This window comes from Amblyomma mixtum, chromosome 5 (genome assembly GCF_055824585.1).
Source record: "Amblyomma mixtum isolate Tamu chromosome 5, ASM5582458v1, whole genome shotgun sequence".
Classification (NCBI taxonomy): domain Eukaryota; kingdom Metazoa; phylum Arthropoda; class Arachnida; order Ixodida; family Ixodidae; genus Amblyomma; species Amblyomma mixtum.
Window position 1 is genome coordinate 183,616,933 of NC_143016.1, and position 18,617 is coordinate 183,635,549.

At 55.6% G+C, this 18,617-nt stretch overlaps 1 protein-coding gene across 1 annotated transcript in view; it reads left to right on the forward strand.

Moving 5' to 3' along the window:
• The window catches only part of LOC149345028 (uncharacterized), a 113,330-nt gene that overhangs the window by 60,669 nt on the left and 34,044 nt on the right, over nucleotides 1-18,617 (forward strand). The window contains exon 5 of the mRNA XM_089547352.1: nucleotides 12,142-12,236. Within this exon, the coding sequence (XP_089403478.1) occupies nucleotides 12,142-12,236 (95 nt within the window). The remainder of the gene's footprint in view (nucleotides 1-12,141; nucleotides 12,237-18,617) is intronic.

The window sequence follows — 18,617 nt, forward strand, 5'->3', positions numbered from 1 at the left end:
CACCTTGAAGGACTCGTGTGTATCCTTCTCGGAGGGGATATATCTCAGCAGGATGCCATCGGAGTCGAGCAGATAGGAATTCATCGCGCTCACAGCATTACCAGCTGTGTTCGAGCGCCCCGCACGGACAACAATACCAGTTGCCTCCATGTGCGCCGCGGCCGCGCCGCCCGGCTCCCTGAGCCCGTCGAACACTTTTCGACAAAATGGATCCTCCCGCTGTGCCTCCAACAGCTCCCTTCTGCTGAAAACGCTCACCACTGAACTGATGCCTTCAAAGTGGTTTACGCTTTCGCCCTGGGAAGGCGGGGTGTCCCTTCCCTCGGGGCGTTGTGTGAGCTGCGCGGCAGTCGCGCTGCGCTGGCTGTCGGGCGCGGCGGAGTGGGCAGTGTTGTTACTTCCCAAGCCGTCAACGGGCGCGCGCGAAAGTGCGTCCGCCACCACGTTGTTCTTGCCCCTCCTGTTGCGCACGGTAAAGTCGTAACGCTGGAGGAGTAGCGCCCATCGCGCTAGGCGTCCGGACGGCTCGCCTAGGCGTCTCAGCCAAGTGAGTGCCATGTGATCAGTCTCAATCACGAAAGCGACTCCATCGACATAGTAGTCGAACTTCCGCAGAGCGAAGATAATCGCGAGACATTCTTTTTCTGTCACGGAATAGTTTCTCTCTGCGGGAGTTAATGAGCGGCTGGCGAACGCCACCGGTCTCAGGCTACCTCCGTGCTCTTGAAGCAGGACTGCTCCTAAGCCCAGGTCACAAGCGTCCGTGTGGATCACAAATTCCCTGTTCAGGTCAGGCAGCCTTAGCTCTGTGGTTTCCGCGAGCGCGCAAGTGAGATGGCGTAGTGCCGCCTCTTGCTCGGGTCCCCAATGCCACTTCACACCTTTCCTTAACAGCGCTGTTAAGGGGGCTTGCAGAGCTGCGCAATCTGGGATAAACTGTCGATAAAAGTTCGCCAGCCCCAGAAAGCGTCTCAGTCCGCCTATATCTGCCGGCGACGGGAACTGCAAAATAGCCCGCAGCTTGTCTTCGCACGGCAGAAGGCGTCCTTTGTCTAGCGTAAACCCCAACAGTGTTATTCGGGTCGCCGCTATCTGGGTCTTGTTCGGGTTCAGAGTGATTCCCGCAGACCTCAGCCTTTCCAGTACATCCCTGTGATGGCGTAAGTGCTCATCAAAGGTTTCCGAATACACGACAATGTCATCCAGGTAAGCAAGAGCGTGGTGCCACCTTGCATCGCCTAGGACACGGTCCATCAGACGCTGGTACGTCGCGGGCGCGCCGACCAGGCCGAACGGCATTCAGGTAAACTGGAAAAGTCCCCTGTGACAAGTGAAGGCAGTTTTCTCTCGATCACTGGGGGTCATCTCCACCTGAAAGTATCCTCTGCTAGCATCGAGCGTAGTGAAGTACTTCGCTCCACCAACATTGGACACTATCGAGGGAATGCTCGGAAGTGGGTATGCGTCCTTCCGTGTCACCTCGTTCAGGCGTCGATAGTCCACACAAAGGCGGGTTGTTCCATCCTTTTTGGGCACCAGCACCACTGGAAACCCCCAGGGGCTGTTTGATCGTTCCACAACGCCTGTATCGAGAAGCTCGTCCAGTGCGTTATCGAGCGCTTTCCTCTTAGCCAAGCTGACTGGCCGAGGATTGTACTTCCATGGAACAGCGTCGCCTGTCTCAATTTTGTGCCTAGCCAGCGTAGTGCAGCCAGGCCGCTCCGTGAATACGGCGTCGTACTCGTTTAGGAGCAGAGACAAACGCGCTTTTTCCTCCCCCGACAAGCTGTCTGAGTTGTCCAGCAGCGGGTGGGGAGGCCTGCATGCCGCCGCGGCACAGAGTGCAACCGCAGGGGGGACAGAGGGTCGCGCGGGAGGGGAGAGGTTCCCTTCCGCGCTTTTCCTCTCGGCGCGGTCGACAGGCTGGTTGTTCAGCCGGGCCGAAGGCGTTTCGAGGCTCTTTTTCGGGTGATCGTTGCGTACGTCTGCGCGCGAAGCATCGGAAAGCGAATGTGCTTTCGACGATTTTTGGGGTTGAACGAAAGTTTTCAGGGTGCCACATGCTCGCTCCCTATATACTCCGTTGCAGACGTCAATAACAATGCCCGTCTTGGCGAGGAAGCCTCTACCAAGAATAATTGGAACCGATAGGCCGGGGAGGTGAGCGAAGCGCTGGCGCCTCACTCTTTTCTCCCACCGCACCACAAGCCGCGCGGCACCGCTCGCGTGCGCAGTGCCGCTGGCTAATCGGAACGTGAGGTTGCTCGCTCGCAGTCGGAGTCCGTTCCGACGGAGATGCTCACATACCTCGTCGCCAAACAGGGATGCGCTCGCTCCTGTGCCTAGCAATGCCATGAACTTACGTTGTGCCACTGTAAGCTCAATAAGCGGTACTGGCGTGTCGCTGGGTGGTTCCAAACGACAAGCCAGCGGGGCTAAGAGTTCGTGTGACTCACTGAGCACCGCTGTTGACGCCGCCGGCTGCGAAGCGTTGCTTACCGGCGGCTGCGTTCGTTTCCCGAAAGCGCGTGCTCTCGGTTCACGGGGCGACTGCACTCCCGGGCGTAGTGCCCTCGTTGGTTGCACCGGTAGCAGAGGGTATTCGGCCATTGCCGGGCGGGGCAGTTGTCGCCTCGCGCCGGCTGACCGTTCCTCCCTGCCGGGCCTACTGTCGCAGTTGCCCTTTTGTCTAGCGTCCTCGGGTCGGTATGTCGGTCCCGATTCTGCATACCTTGGCAACGCGCAGCGTGTGCTGACCGCATAGCATACGTGTACGGGTCGAGAGCTCGGTCTGACAGTTCCCAACCGTTTCTCAGTTGCCCGTCACTGAATGCAACCATTTCGGATCCCCGGGAACGGTTTCGAAAAGTGTCTCCGTTCCAGGCGCATCGCGGCTCAAGTGCCTGCGACGCTGGCGGGGGTGGCCGATACGCGCGGGAGGCGAGTATGTCCGCCTGTATGCGCTTGGCTGCCGAGGCGAGTTCGTCCAAGTCCCTGAACGGTACGCCTCGTAGGTAGGCTGCGAAGGTAGGGTGCGCTTGTCGCGTAACACGCTCTACCTTTTCGCCGTCGAAGCTGAGGGGTCTGCAAAACGATAGAGTTCGTCCATCGCCCTCACGTACTCAAGCAACGATTCGTCCGGATGCTGAGTACGCAGCTCCAACTCGCGCCGCAGACGACTCTCGTAATCTGCGGGCAAGAACTCCTCGCGAAACCTCGCTCGGAACTCCTCCATTGTGCGAGACCGATAGCCAGTAAGGCGGAACCAGCGGGCAGCCTGATCAGTCAGTGAGATTGGCACGACACGCGCCAGAATCTCGCTATCGGAAAGCCCTGTCGCCTGCTGGTAGGTCAGCATGCGCTCAAGGTACTCGTTGGCACTGACAAGATCATGGTAGCCACCGTAGCTGGGAAGGTCCACCCTTAGCCTCGGACTCGCCGCTGGAGCGGGTGTTTGCAGGTTGTTCTGCACGATACCCGTGAGGCTCTCTATGAGGCGCAAGGCGTTGCGCAACACAGCCTCTTGGGCCTGGCCAGGTAGTTCTGGCTGAGGGCCCAGGTGGGATGAGCAAGATTGCACGTGTCACGCCATGCTCTCCCTACCTGGCGGCATAGCGCTTGGCGAGAAGTGCCTAGCGTCGCCGCTCATCTGAGCCTCTGTGTCGTGTGAAGCACCGCTCGGCTCAAACGATATAAGATCACAGGGGCTAGCGTCAGCCTCTGGGAACACACCTGCAGTAGTTGTTACTGCCGTGCCAAGATGTTGCTGCTGAGAAGCCGTATTGGACAACCACAGCAGGGACTGGATGTCAATCCCGCTCGCCGCCATGGCTAGTCTGTGTGTCGGCAGTCGCTCACACAGACACTCGGTTTGTCACACCTCTGGCCCCACGTTGGGCGCCAAGAAAAGGGGGGTTATTCTTGCAGTAACGCTCAAAGGGCTAGAAGCAGTTGTCGCTCTCTAGCACCAGCGTGCCAGCCCTAGCAGTCAGAGCTGTGACCCCCAACCCGCGGTGCGGTGAGTCGCAACCACGGCGGGTTCGGGCCAGAGGGGACAAACACGAGTATGCTACTCGGAGGAGCGTTTATTGCTCCCGAGCAATACAATGCAGCAGCAACAATACAACCGCCGTAACGATGGAGAGGGTTCCGCTCGCGTACGGGGGTGAAAAACACAAAGGAAAGAACGCACGCAAAAATGTGGGGGAAGAGGGTTCCGCTCACCTCGCGTGGTTCCTCGCTCGCGGCCCGCGGCGGTCAAGTCACACACGGTGGCCGGGCGATAAGGGCAGCGGTCTCCGTGGCAGATCTCTGATCCGTGCGTGTGCACGGCTCCCGCCAGAAGACGAGCGAGCCTCGGGAGAATCGCGTCTCCTCCCGGGCTGTGGAGAGGAGGTCTCTCCGTTGTAAGAGGGGAAAGAGGGAAAGTCTCCGCGGCGGGGAGCGAAAGGAAGCGGGGGTGGCGAGAGTGCCCTCCCTCGCAAAACCTCCCGAACGGCGCGCGCATAGCATCGCGTGATAATTACGCGCGGCCGTTACAATTGGGCAGGGGATTCATGTGTATCCCCACATCCCCCCCCTCCTTAAAACTACCCTACGGCCGAGAAGTGACCGCGTTCACACAAAGGGTGTACCGAGTGGGGCCGGCGAAACACCGTTTAACTTTAAAACGAATTAAGAAAAGATTCAGCTCACAGCCAGCAGTGCCGTCGTCGAAGGCCGTGGACGCCAGGGCAGGAAGGCAGTGTAGACGACCGCCATGGATGACTGTGGAGCCCAGAGTTGAAGGGGGTCGATGACCGCAGGTCCCGTGAGTCGGCCAGGGCAGCTTTGCCGGGACGCGCGGGCGGCAGGCAGGCTCAAGGCAATTACGCACCGTGTCGTAGCGTACGGCAGGCCCCCACTCAGCTGGATGAACCGCTTGCTCTTGGCTCGCCCTCTTTTCCTCTCGTTGGGGGGTGACAAAGGCGCGCCGACCCATTTTCCCTCTGCCGCAGAGGACTTGCGAGGCGGGCCCAGCGGGGCACCAAGCTTTTCTTGCGGGCGAAGCCGCTGCCGCGGGGACAGGGGGACTACAAGGCGGCCTCTCTGCCGCAGTTTTCGCCATGGTAGACACAGGCCCTAGTTTCTCCGAATTCTCGTTCACTCGTCCCGCGGCCGACCGGAAGCTGTTCTTCTTCTGCGCAACTTGGTGGAGACAGCGGGCTCTTGGCTCCGGAATGCGGCCACCTTCCAAACTGCCTGGCTCTCGGTGTTCGAAGCTGCAACGGTCGTTGCGGCGTCTGCTGGCTCTCCTCCGGGCACGCTGTGAAGGCTGGCCTGCGGCTTCAAAGCTGTCTTTTCTTTTTAGTTACTTTTAACGATTTACACAATTTTTTTTCTTTCAGTTAGTCTAACCCCGCTCGGTCTTTTCCGAAGAGAAAGCGTGTGCTTTCTCCGGAAGCCGTGGTGCGAAATATGGACGGGGTGTTCCGTCCATATTAAGCAGGAGAAATTACTCCCTGCGCGTTGGTCAGAGTTGTTTCTCCCGTGGGCGCAAGTTGTAACGAGGCGCTGGGCTCTGTTGTCGAGCCTTGCGTCTCGGTGCGGCTGCCTGCTGGCGGGGGAGGGTGTTCTCCACAGGCCACTCGTTCCCTCTGTCAAAGTAGGGTTTGAGATCACAGACATGCACTGGCCCGCCGGTCGGTCTTAGCGTCAAGTCCGCCAGCCTGTAGACGAGAGAGGAAAGTTTCTCCCGAACTACATATGGTCCCGTCCATTTCGGCGCCAGAGAAGCAGAAAACCGCTTACTGGCATCGCTCAGAACGTGACTGCGCCTCAACACCAGGTCGCCCGGTTTGTAGTGAACTTCCCGGTGAGAGCGGTCATACTGCGCTTTCTGCTGGGCCCGAGCAGTGCTTAGATTCCGGCGTGCTTTGTCCAAAGCCTCCGTCATCCTCGCGCGCAGCCCGGTCGCATAGTCGGCGCGTGCCGACCAAGCAATCGGGTTGTCGCTGCGAACCTGTAGAGTAAGTTCTAACGGGTTCGGCAGCTCCCTGCCAAGGTTGAGAGCGGCAGGTGTGTACCCAGTCGAGCGGTTCACGGTCGACCTGAGAGCAAACCCAATCTCGGGGAGACAGGTGTCCCAGTCGATGTGCGTCTCCGCAAATGCAACGAGCATGTGCTTGATGTTGCGGTTCACGCGTTCCGTGGGATTCGCCTGGGCGTGGTACGTGGTTGTTCTCCTGTGCTTAATGCCAAGGGCCGCTCAGGAGTCCACGAAAAGTTTGGCAGTGAAGTACGATGCATTGTCCGTTATCAACTGCCCGGGGTAGCCGAATCGTGTGAACACCTCGATCAGCTTCCCCATGATTACGCGTGCCGTCAGCTTTCGAAGTGGGAAAAGTTCCACCCATTTGCTGAAATGGTCTGTGACAACGAGCAGATATTGGTTTCCACTCGGAGTCCTGGGGTAAGGTCCCATGACGTCACAAGCCGCAATTTGCCAAGGACCCTGGCTATTGATCGGCTGCATGAGCCCAGGTGGGCGTCCACCATGTGGCTTGACCCTTTGGCACACGTCGCGCAAGCGGGCGTAGCGTATCGCATCCCGCTTCATGCCAGGCCAGGTAGCGAGGCGGCATAACTTGAGGTAAGTCTTAGGGCCACTCGCATGCCCAGCGATGCACGTGTCATGAAAGTAGCGTAAAAGTGCTCCTCTCAACGTGCGTGGAATCACCACCTTGAAGGACTCGTGTGTATCCTTCTCGGAGGGGATATATCTCAGCAGGATGCCATCGGAGTCGAGCAGATAGGAATTCATCGCGCTCACAGCATTACCAGCTGTGTTCGAGCGCCCCGCACGGACAACAATACCAGTTGCCTCCATGTGCGCCGCGGCCGCGCCGCCCGGCTCCCTGAGCCCGTCGAACACTTTTCGACAAAATGGATCCTCCCGCTGTGCCTCCAACAGCTCCCTTCTGCTGAAAACGCTCACCACTGAACTGATGCCTTCAAAGTGGTGTACGCTTTCGCCCTGGGAAGGCGGGGTGTCCCTTCCCTCGGGGCGTTGTGTGAGCTGCGCGGCAGTCGCGCTGCTCTGGCTGTCGGGCGCGGCGGAGTGGGCAGTGTTGTTACTTCCCAAGCCGTCAACGGGCGCGCGCGAAAGTGCGTCCGCCACCACGTTGTTCTTGCCCCTCCTGTTGCGCACGGTAAAGTCGTAACGCTGGAGGAGTAGCGCCCATCGCGCTAGGCGTCCGGACGGCTCGCCTAGGCGTCTCAGCCAAGTGAGTGCCATGTGATCAGTCTCAATCACGAAAGCGACTCCATCGACATAGTAGTCGAACTTCCGCAGAGCGAAGATAATTGCGAGACATTCTTTTTCTGTCACGGAATAGTTTCTCTCTGCGGGAGTTAATGAGCGGCTGGCGAACGCCACCGGTCTCAGGCTACCTCCGTGCTCTTGAAGCAGGACTGCTCCTAAGCCCAGGTCACAAGCGTCCGTGTGGATCACAAATTCCCTGTTCAGGTCAGGCAGCCTTAGCTCTGTGGTTTCCGCGAGCGCGCAAGTGAGATGGCGTAGTGCCGCCTCTTGCTCGGGTCCCCAATGCCACTTCACACCTTTCCTTAACAGCGCTGTTAAGGGGGCTTGCAGAGCTGCGCAATCTGGGATAAACTGTCGATAAAAGTTCGCCAGCCCCAGAAAGCGTCTCAGTCCGCCTATATCTGCCGGCGACGGGAACTGCAAAATAGCCCGCAGCTTGTCTTCGCACGGCAGAAGGCGTCCTTTGTCTAGCGTAAACCCCAACAGTGTTATTCGGGTCGCCGCTATCTGGGTCTTGTTCGGGTTCAGAGTGATTCCCGCAGACCTCAGCCTTTCCAGTACATCCCTGAGATGGCGTAAGTGCTCATCAAAGGTTTCCGAATACACGACAATGTCATCCAGGTAAGCAAGAGCGTGGTGCCACCTTGCATCGCCTAGGACACGGTCCATCAGACGCTGGTACGTCGCGGGCGCGCCGACCAGGCCGAACGGCATTCAGGTAAACTGGAAAAGTCCCCTGTGACAAGTGAAGGCAGTTTTCTCTCGATCACTGGGGGTCATCTCCACCTGAAAGTATCCTCTGCTAGCATCGAGCGTAGTGAAGCACTTCGCTCCACCAACATTGGACACTATCGAGGGAATGCTCGGAAGTGGGTATGCGTCCTTCCGTGTCACCTCGTTCAGGCGTCGATAGTCCACACAAAGGCGGGTTGTTCCATCCTTTTTGGGCACCAGCACCACTGGAAACCCCCAGGGGCTGTTTGATCGTTCCACAACGCCTGTATCGAGAAGCTCGTCCAGTGCGTTATCGAGCGCTTTCCTCTTAGCCAAGCTGACTGGCCGAGGATTGTACTTCCATGGAACAGCGTCGCCTGTCTCAATTTTGTGCCTAGCCAGCGTAGTGCAGCCAGGCCGCTCCGTGAATACGGCGTCGTACTCGTTTAGGAGCAGAGACAAACGCGCTTTTTCCTCCCCCGACAAGCTGTCTGAGTTGTCCAGCAGCGGGTGGGGAGGCCTGCATGCCGCCGCGGCACAGAGTGCAACCGCAGGGGGGACAGAGGGTCGCGCGGGAGGGGAGAGGTTCCCTTCCGCGCTTTTCCTCTCGGCGCGGTCGACAGGCTGGTTGTTCAGCCGGGCCGAAGGCGTTTCGAGGCTCTTTTTCGGGTGATCGTTGCGTACGTCTGCGCGCGAAGCATCGGAAAGCGAATGTGCTTTCGACGCTTTTTGGGGTTGAACGAAAGTTTTCAGGGTGCCACATGCTCGCTCCCTATATACTCCGTTGCAGACGTCAATAACAATGCCCGTCTTGGCGAGGAAGCCTCTACCAAGAATAATTGGAACCGATAGGCCGGGGAGGTGAGCGAAGCGCTGGCGCCTCACTCTTTTCTCCCACCGCACCACAAGCCGCGCGGCACCGCTCGCGTGCGCAGTGCCGCTGGCTAATCGGAACATGAGGTTGCTCGCTCGCAGTCGGAGTCCGTTCCGACGGAGATGCTCACATACCTCGTCGCCAAACAGGGATGCGCTCGCTCCTGTGCCGAGCAATGCCATGAACTTACGTTGTGCCACTGTAAGCTCAATAAGCGGTACTGGCGTGTCGCTGGGTGGTTCCAAACGACAAGCCAGCGGGGCTAAGAGTTCGTGTGACTCACTGAGCACCGCTGTTGACGCCGCCGGCTGCGAAGCGTTGCTTACCGGCGGCTGCGTTCGTTTCCCGAAAGCGCGTGCTCTCGGTTCACGGGGCGACTGCACTCCCGGGCGTAGTGCCCTCGTTGGTTGCACCGGTAGCAGAGGGTATTCGGCCATTGCCGGGCGGGGCAGTTGTCGCCTCGCGCCGGCTGACCGTTCCTCCCTGCCGGGCTTACTGTCGCAGTTGCCCTTTTGTCTAGCGTCCTCGGGTCGGTATGTCGGTCCCGATTCTGCATACCTTGGCCACGCGCAGCGTGTGCTGACCGCATAGCATACGTGTACGGTTCGAGAGCTCGGTCTGACAGTTCCCAACCGTTTCTCAGTTGCCCGTCACTGAATGCAACCATTTCGGATCCCCGGGAACGGTTTCGAAAAGTGTCTTCGTTCCAGGCGCATCGCGGCTCAAGTGCCTGCGACGCTGGCGGGGGTGGCCGATACGCGCGGGAGGCGAGTATGTCCGCCTGTATGCGCTTGGCTGCCGAGGCGAGTTCGTCCAAGTCCCTGAACGGTACGCCTCGTAGGTAGGCTGCGAAGGTAGGGTGCGCTTGTCGCGTAACACGCTCTACCTTTTCGCCGTCGAAGCTGAGGGGTCTGCAAAACGATAGAGTTCGTCCATCGCCCTCACGTACTCAAGCAACGATTCGTCCGGATGCTGAGTACGCAGCTCCAACTCGCGCCGCAGCCGACGCTCGTAATCTGCGGGCAAGAACTCCTCGCGAAACCTCGCTCGGAACTCCTCCATTGTGCGAGACCGATAGCGAGTAAGGCGGAACCAGCGGGCAGCCTGATCAGTCAGTGAGATTGGCACGACACGCGCCAGAATCTCGCTATCGGAAAGCCCTGTCGCCTGCTGGTAGGTCAGCATGCGCTCAAGGTACTCGTTGGCACTGACAAGATCATGGTAGCCACCGTAGCTGGGAAGGTCCACCCTTAGCCTCGGACTCGCCGCTGGAGCGGGTGTTTGCAGGTTGTTCTGCACGATACCCGTGAGGCTCTCTATGAGGCGCAAGGCGTTGCGCAACACAGCCTCTTGGGCCTGGCCAGGTAGTTCTGGCTGAGGGCCCAGGTGGGATGAGCAAGATTGCACGTGTCACGCCATGCTCTCCCTACCTGGCGGCATAGCGCTTGGCGAGAAGTGCCTAGCGTCGCCGCTCATCTGAGCCTCTGTGTCGTGTGAAGCACCGCTCGGCTCAAACGATATAAGATCACAGGGGCTAGCGTCAGCCTCTGGGAACACACCTGCAGTAGTTGTTACTGCCGTGCCAAGATGTTGCTGCTGAGAAGCCGTATTGGACAACCACAGCAGGGACTGGATGTCAATCCCGCTCGCCGCCATGGCTAGTCTGTGTGTCGGCAGTCGCTCACACAGACACTCGGTTTGTCACACCTCTGGCCCCACGTTGGGCGCCAAGAAAAGGGGGGTTATTCTTGCAGTAACGCTCAAAGGGCTAGAAGCAGTTGTCGCTCTCTAGCACCAGCGTGCCAGCCCTAGCAGTCAGAGCTGTGACCCCCAACCCGCGATGCGGTGAGTCGCAACCACGGCGGGTTCGGGCCAGAGGGGACAAACACGAGTATGCTACTCGGAGGAGCGTTTATTGCTCCCGAGCAATACAATGCAGCAGCAACAATACAACCGCCGTAACGATGGAGAGGGTTCCGCTCGCGTACGGGGGTGAAAAACACAAAGGAAAGAACGCACGCAAAAATGTGGGGGAAGAGGGTTCCGCTCACCTCGCGTGGTTCCTCGCTCGCGGCCCGCGGCGGTCAAGTCACACACGGTGGCCGGGCGATAAGGGCAGCGGTCTCCGTGGCAGATCTCTGATCCGTGCGTGTGCACGGCTCCCGCCAGAAGACGAGCGAGCCTCGGGAGAATCGCGTCTCCTCCCGGGCTGTGGAGAGGAGGTCTCTCCGTTGTAAGAGGGGAAAGAGGGAAAGTCTCCGCGGCGGGGAGCGAAAGGAAGCGGGGGTGGCGAGAGTGCCCTCCCTCGCAAAACCTCCCGAACGGCGCGCGCATAGCATCGCGTGATAATTACGCGCGGCCGTTACAATGGGGCAGGGGGTTCATGTGTATCCCCACAACACTCACACGCTCGGGCGTATTGTATCACGCGGAACGTTGTTTGACGAGCCTTAGCGTCATATTTTCGCTACAAAAAATTGATTTCTGTGGGAAGGAAATGTCGCAGTAGGTGTCTCACGTCTCGACATACACCTCAACCGCACCTTAATAGAAGAGGTAAAGAGTATAGGGAGCCACACAATTCAAGGTACATATGATATCGGTTGGAAACCCTGTAGCACGTCAGCCTCCGACTCTACTGACACGAGTAAGCTATTTTCAGCTAGCAGTCGTATGACGGCACCCGGAACCCTGTACGACAAACGGCTGCGTCACAATCTACGTACGAATGTTGTCGGAGAAATTCGCGTCACATTTAGGTCAGTCTGTTGGGAGTATATGTCGACGAACGACATGTAGGTCATGGTTGAAGTGGTGGTGCTCCGGTTGGGGTGTGCGTCATACGGCCGCTTTAACACGTCGCCCTATTTTTGCTGCTATCGCTGGGATTTTCAGCCCTTTTTTCGACTGCACTCATTAACACATGCCAGAATCATTTCTCGCAATGGGACTAGCATTACTTTCGCATTAAAATCAGCCTCAGCTGCTGCCCTCGCAAGATTTCCCCAGAGAATGTGATGGGCGGTGCCATAACCATGAAGCTGCTTAAAAATAATTGGTAAATATTTTCTTTCTCTCTCACCCGTTTCGGCAGCAGTTGTTGCATGATTCTAAAGTGCTTGTTGTCAACCCTACGCAGCGCGTGAGTTACCAGCGGCAATAGGGAGGCTTCTTTGGAGGCGGAGCTTCCGCTGACTTCGGAGCTTAGGCAGCAGCGGGCGACTTTAGGGTAATTTTTCCTTCTGTGCAGGGTACGCATGGAGCCTTTGGTACAACACAGGCGACCAGCAAAGAATTATGTCAATGCACGTATCCAACGAATCTGGGTATGAGGCGGACCGTGTTGTGAGTATTCGTGTTCAATTGCATAATATTTGCATGGAGATAATATTTGTACGGTGCGTTTTATCAACAAATGAGTCATATAATTCCAAGCCACCGAAAAGTGATCCACCGAAGGCATCAAAGCAAAATAAAATACCCAATGCTTTTAAGAAAGTGGTCACAATGAAAGAATTTAAAATAAATTATACGGCCCGATATCAAAATTAATGCAGTTCCTGCCAGTTGGTCCGGTGGACAAGTAGGACGGATCTCGACGACGTGTTCGAAGTGCTACATCGACCAGACTCTACGAAGGCAGGGAGAGCAATGCAGGGAGAGAATTATTTCAGTTAGAAGCGGACTGGACAACTTCGGCCCATCTCTGGTTCTTATGGGGGCGTTGCTCCTCACACTACAGCGGAACTGAAAATTATTGCCGCGAAAATCACTATAAAACTTTTCACCCTACTAGATAAAAAGTTTTGAAGGCCAACCAGAAATGGCCTCTGCGATTTGCTTTATGAAGTAATTGGTGGTGTGGCTTAATCCCCCCCCCCCCCCTTCCGCCCCGATGTGTGCCCAAAAAGCTGCGCCGAGCCTCCGCAGTTTGCGCGCGAGGCTCTCTATATCGATCACTTGGGTTTTCATTCGAAAAAAGTTTTTTTTTGTTTTTCCAAGCCCAAGAAGCCCGGCTGTGGCTTTTGCGTGTCCATCGTTTACTGTAACTACACTGAATTAATATTTTATTATTATGATTATTGTTATTAAAAAAGCCGACTTAGTCGTTAGAATACAGTAAATTATCGAAACAGACCAGCTTAAATTTTTCTTCACTTCCCATTTCGACCGAGTCCGGATTGCTCTTAGAGGAACACTGATTCTGTTATAGTTTGTGTAAGACGCTCCTCAAGACACCTTGCCGCAAACCAGACCGAGAAATCACAGAGGGATCTTTCATCGAGATGGCTAGAACACCTTGCATTAGCACCACTTGAGTACCGATAGTTACGTCATATTACACTGTAAGAATAAGAGGAAAATTGATACAGCAAGGGGAAGTATACAGGATGTCTCAGCTAATTTTAGTCCAAGTTTTAAAAATATTGTCACGTTGTAGTGACGGCAGTCGAGCGGTCAGGAAGACACCAACCAGTCTTGAAAACGGAGTTCTTTAATTGGGTTGACTTGCGCCCGCAAAAAAACTGAATCACTCGGTGGTGGCGTAAGCAACAAACGTGCTCGTCGGCCGTCGAACTACAAATGACCGCTGCTCGCGGCATCGTTCAGTTTAAAGCCGCCAAGGAAACTTCGAGATAACATGTCGATATCATCTAGAGTAGTCTGGAAACACGTACATGCAGCTCAGCATGGCTGTGATCAAGCGAGATTAGTCCGGTCGCTTCTAGCGTCACGAACACAAATGATAACACCCCTTTCCTGCGGCCTTGCGCGAACGAACGGACACTACAATGATACGTGGCATTACCCCCCTCTGAAAGAAGCATCGCCTCGATGTTTTAAAATGAAAATAAACACGGAGAATGCTAACTTCGAGTCCTTTAGCGTTCATAATAAGGTTTGAGGGCAGCTGTAAAAGCTTCAAGTCTAGCCGTGTCGTCGTCGTAGGGGCCGTCGTCGTACGGGTCGTCGTCGTACGGGTCGTCGTCGTAAGTGTCGTCGTCGTAGGGGTCGTCGTCGTAGGGGTCGTCATCGTAAGGGTCGCCGTAGTTCTTGTCATAGTTGAGGCATAGTCTTGTGTTTTCGTCGAAGGAAGATCTTAGTTCTTGCGCTATGAAGCAACCTCGCCTCCAGAGGCTGCTTTATTCAGTTTAACCTTCGGGGGCTGGGGGTACGTCCACGCACTGCGTAGCCTCGGCTAGGATGTACAAAGCGCGGTGACGATGGCGACGGGGAACGTGATAGGCGGCTCAGCGATGAGTATTCTTCCCTCCACACGAACTCCTCAATTTCGGCTGGTCGCTGGCCGGGTCGGGGTCGTGGGGCGTCGTAAGAAAACCCTCGGATGCCCATTCTGCTGTATGGGCAGTACCGGAGAATGCGACCGGCTTCGCCGCAGTGGAAGCATAGTGGGCGGCGCGGGTAGGGAGTTCTCCACTCGTCGCATTTCCTTGGCTGTGTGCGACGCTCGTAGGACGGGCGGGTTGGGGCGAGAGGGCGGCGGTCCAGCGCAGCTGGATGAGGGCGATAGGGGCTTGGGTCTCGTCGTCGAGGTGCAGGACGGCGGACTGCTGCGGCGTAAGTCATGGCTGGTGGCTGCAGAGGCTGCGTGGGTGTCGGCGTCACACCCAAGGCCTGTTGAACCTCGTCCCGGACGACGTCAGTGAGCGATGAAAGCTGCGGCTGCGTTCCCGTTGGCAGCAATCGTCGGAGCTCTTCTCGCTCTTCACGTATAACCTCCCGCAGGTTATCCCTGTTAGCGGTGTCCAGGCAGCTTGCTGACCAAAAGCGCTGCTGGCGGTCATACTGGCGGGCTCTGGCATCAAGAGTTTTTTCCATGGTGGATGCCTCTTCGACGAATTCCGCGACGGTTTTCGGGGGGTTCCGTACGAGGCCCGCAAAGAGTTGCTCTTTAACTCCTTGCATAAGCAGCTTGACCTTTTCCTCCTTCCTTCATGCTCGAGTCGGCACGCCGGAAGAGACGCTTCATCGCCTCAGTGTATACTGCAACGGTCTCGTTTGGGTGTTGTATGCGAGACTGTAGCAGCTGCTGGGCTCTCTCCTTTCTCACGACGTTTGTGAAAGTCTTGAGAACCTGCTCCTTAAAGGTTTCCCAATCCGTAAGGCTAGCTTCCTCATTCTCAAAACAGATTTTTGCTGGTCCCTCCAAGGCGAATAAGACGTACCTAATTTTCATGGCGTCGTCCCACTTGTTAAAGAGAGCCACACGGTCGAACTGTTACAGCCATTCTTCGGGGTCGGCGCCAGGCGAAGCGTCGAAGGTTGGTGGCACCCGGTGCTGCTGAAGAACGATTGAAGTCGTCGTGTGGGGCAAGCTCATGATGGACGTTGCTACTGGTTTTCGCTTCCGAGTAGGGTCCGGCAGAGTCCCGAACTCAGGTGCGTCCCCTAGCAGACGTCGGCTTGCGCGATGGACTGGAGTCACGTCCTCCGGTGAATTGCTCAAAGGGCTGGCGTCACGACTTGCAGGGGTTGTCCGGTACATGGAAGGCTACCCAGCACCTCCACCAGATGTCAAGTTGTAGTGACGGCATCGAGCGGTCAGGAAGACACCAACCAGTCTTGGAAACGAAGTTCTTTATTTGGGCTGACTTGCGCCCGCAAAAGAACTGAATCACTCGGCGGCGGCGTAAGCAACAAACGTGCTCGTCAGTCGTCGAACTACGAATGCCCGCTGCTCGTGGCATCGTTCAATTTAAAGCCGTCAAGGAAACTCCGAGATAACAGGTCGAGATCATCCATACTCCGTTTCATACATCATGTTCAACGCTGTCAAGGCTGCGGAAGTAGTCCGCAAAACAAAATTAGGAGAGGTGTATCACTCCGCGCTGTTCTAATACACTAATATACACATAGCGCGAAGTGTGCTTGAATGCTGCGATGCACTACGTGACAGGGTGGCAATGATGCAGCTAGATCTCGCAAAGGCCTTTGACCGTGTATCTCATGAGGTTCTGTTCAGCTTGCTAGATCAGGCTAATGTGGGCTGTGTAATAACGGAGGGCGTACGAAAGGCGTACGCGAACTGCACAACGCGGGTCATTGTTAATGGGGAGCTGACTGAAAGCCTACACGTACGATATTCAGTGAGACAGGGATGTCCTTTGTCACCACTCTTGTCCGCAATCTATCTTGAGCCCACTTGTCTGGCTATACTAAACTCTGAGTGTATAACTGGCTTCAGGTTACTGTCAGCGCATGTTAAAATCGTAGCTTATGCGGACGACATCGCCGTGTTCTGCTCAAGTAAACAGAGTATCTGTGAAGCCACGGCTGTTGTTGAGAAGTTTTGCAAATGCACCGGGGCGCAAATAAATTGGGAGAAGAGTTATGCATTCTGGCATGCTGACTGGGAGGAAACGCCAGACTATTACTACCGACTTCGGTGGGCCACAACTCTGACGACGTATCTTGGAGTACCGCTGAACTCTTATATCAACCCCGAACCAGGTGGCAATGGCAAAGGAAAAGGCCAGTGGGTGGCAGGGGCGACCACTATCAATGTTCTCGCGCGCCACTGTGTGTAACTTGTTCCTCATCTCCAAGATATGGTATGTCATGAATGTGTTGAGCACCTCGCGGATCAATATTCAAAGGATCCATCGGGTTTTTGCTGTATTTATTTGGGCGTCGACATGGGAAAGAACTAGTCGAACAAACTTATTCTTGCCCGTGAAGAGAGGAGGTCTCGGTCTTGTTCATTTATTTGTACGACAAATCGTGTCCCGCTTTATGTTTCTTCACGCCCAGAACGATATTTTTCTTCGCACAGTTATGCAAGTCCGTTTATGTCGATTGCTACCAGGAGTTGTAGTATGGTCTGTTGAAAACATGCGTGGTATAGTGAGAGGTTATCTGTTGAAGTTGTGCTTGCGTGCAGAATGTTACAAGTGCGATTTTCAATGCAGTACCTCTCCAATGTCACTAGAAAAAATCTGTATAAAGATTTAATTGAATCAATGCTCCCTGTACTCATATACCGATTGTCAAACTGCGGAGGCCCAGGAGCAGATGTGCTCAAAAAAGTTAAAAGAATGCCAGTCTACCCATCTTTGAAAACTTTCTTCTTCAAACTTTATACCGGAACTCTGTCGGTCAAAACATTGGATGCATGACAAATGACTCTGTGTCCCTTGGTCAACAGATTGCTTTCTATGTAAAAAACCTGTAAAAATAGATCACATTTTTTTAGATTGTTGGGATGCGGTTTTTTTCTGGGATGTGCTTCAAAGAACCTTAAAGAAAGATTTACCGCTACACTCGCATGGCATCAGGTTCTTACCGGTAGGAAAACAGGACATCCCTTATGACAGTACTATGCTCCTTGGCCTCCATGGTTTATGGAAAACAAGGACACAATTCAACAATACAGAAGTAGTTGTGAGATCTCCACGCGAGCATTTCATTGAAGGTGTCATACGTCTGAGGGAAGTGTATCAGGCACTGCCTGATCAGCCAACTTGGTTAAATGTGTTGCATGACTTCGTTGAACTGAAAAAAATTTAACCTGCCGTGTCAGTGCAAGTGTTGCTTACAAGTTTTACTTCTTTGTACCCGTTGTGAAAATGCAATAAAGAAAAAAGCTGTTCTGTGGCCCTGTGATTCTACTTCCGGCCACCGAGCGTGACGGCCGTGTGTATCATGGGCTCCCAAGGAGCGGATTCAGCGGCCCAGCCGGGCCGCGGTATCAGGAGTACGATCAAACCGAACGAGGACTACCAGCTGATTTTGCCGCATTTGCCAACAGGTTCGAGCGTTTTGCATACTGTTTTTTTGCATGGCGACGTCCAAGCCAGGCCATACCGTGTTGAAAACTTTCGTGACGCTCTTGAGCGTCTGTCATTGCTGCCGGAAGTGGTTGCCCTCGGGGCATATCAGATGAATCATGTTTGGGCCGTGACATTCTGCAATGAAGAAGGAAAAAACAAAATGCTACAGGCGGAGGCGTTCAACGTCAAGGACCACCGCTGTGTGGTCATTGACCCACGCAACCAGGGCGTCAGGCTGAAGCTGTTCTGGCTGCTACACGGCGTGCAAGACGACGACGTGAAGGCAGCTCTGGCGGCTTTTGGAAAAGTGACCGACATAACTCGGGACAAGTGGAGAGTCAAAGGCTGCGTCGACAAGTCGTCTACTACGCGCTCAGTGACATTGAAGCTGAAGGTGGGCGTCACCATCGAGGACTTACCGCACCAGTTGCGTGTTGGAGAGGACGTCGCACTCGTCCTCGTTCCTGGCAGAGCTCCGCTCTGCCTCCGGTGCCGCGGCACCGGACACATACGTCGGGAGTGCCGTGTGCCACGTTGCGGGCTCTGTCGTCGCTTCGGCCACGACGACGCCCAGTGCGTGCGAACATATGCTACCGTGGCTGGTCCTGGTCGTAGGGATACTACAGAGGAGCATATTATGGACGAAGTCGACGCGGTAGAGGCGACCCGTGAGAGTCGGGAAGAAGCAGTACCGAAAAGCATAGCCTCAGAAAAAGCAGTGCTTCCCACGGAACATGAGGCTGCCAGCTCAGCAGAACCATCTGTGCCTGCCACCAGAACTGAGGCGGAGGCGGGAAAAGCAGATGATGCTTCGGTAGGTGCACCTGAGACGGTTTTGGAACCAACCGACGAGAAGGACATTGACACAGAGATGCCCGCGGCGTCAACTTTGCCAGCGAAGAGGACGCACGACGAAGCTGATGACAAGGCGACG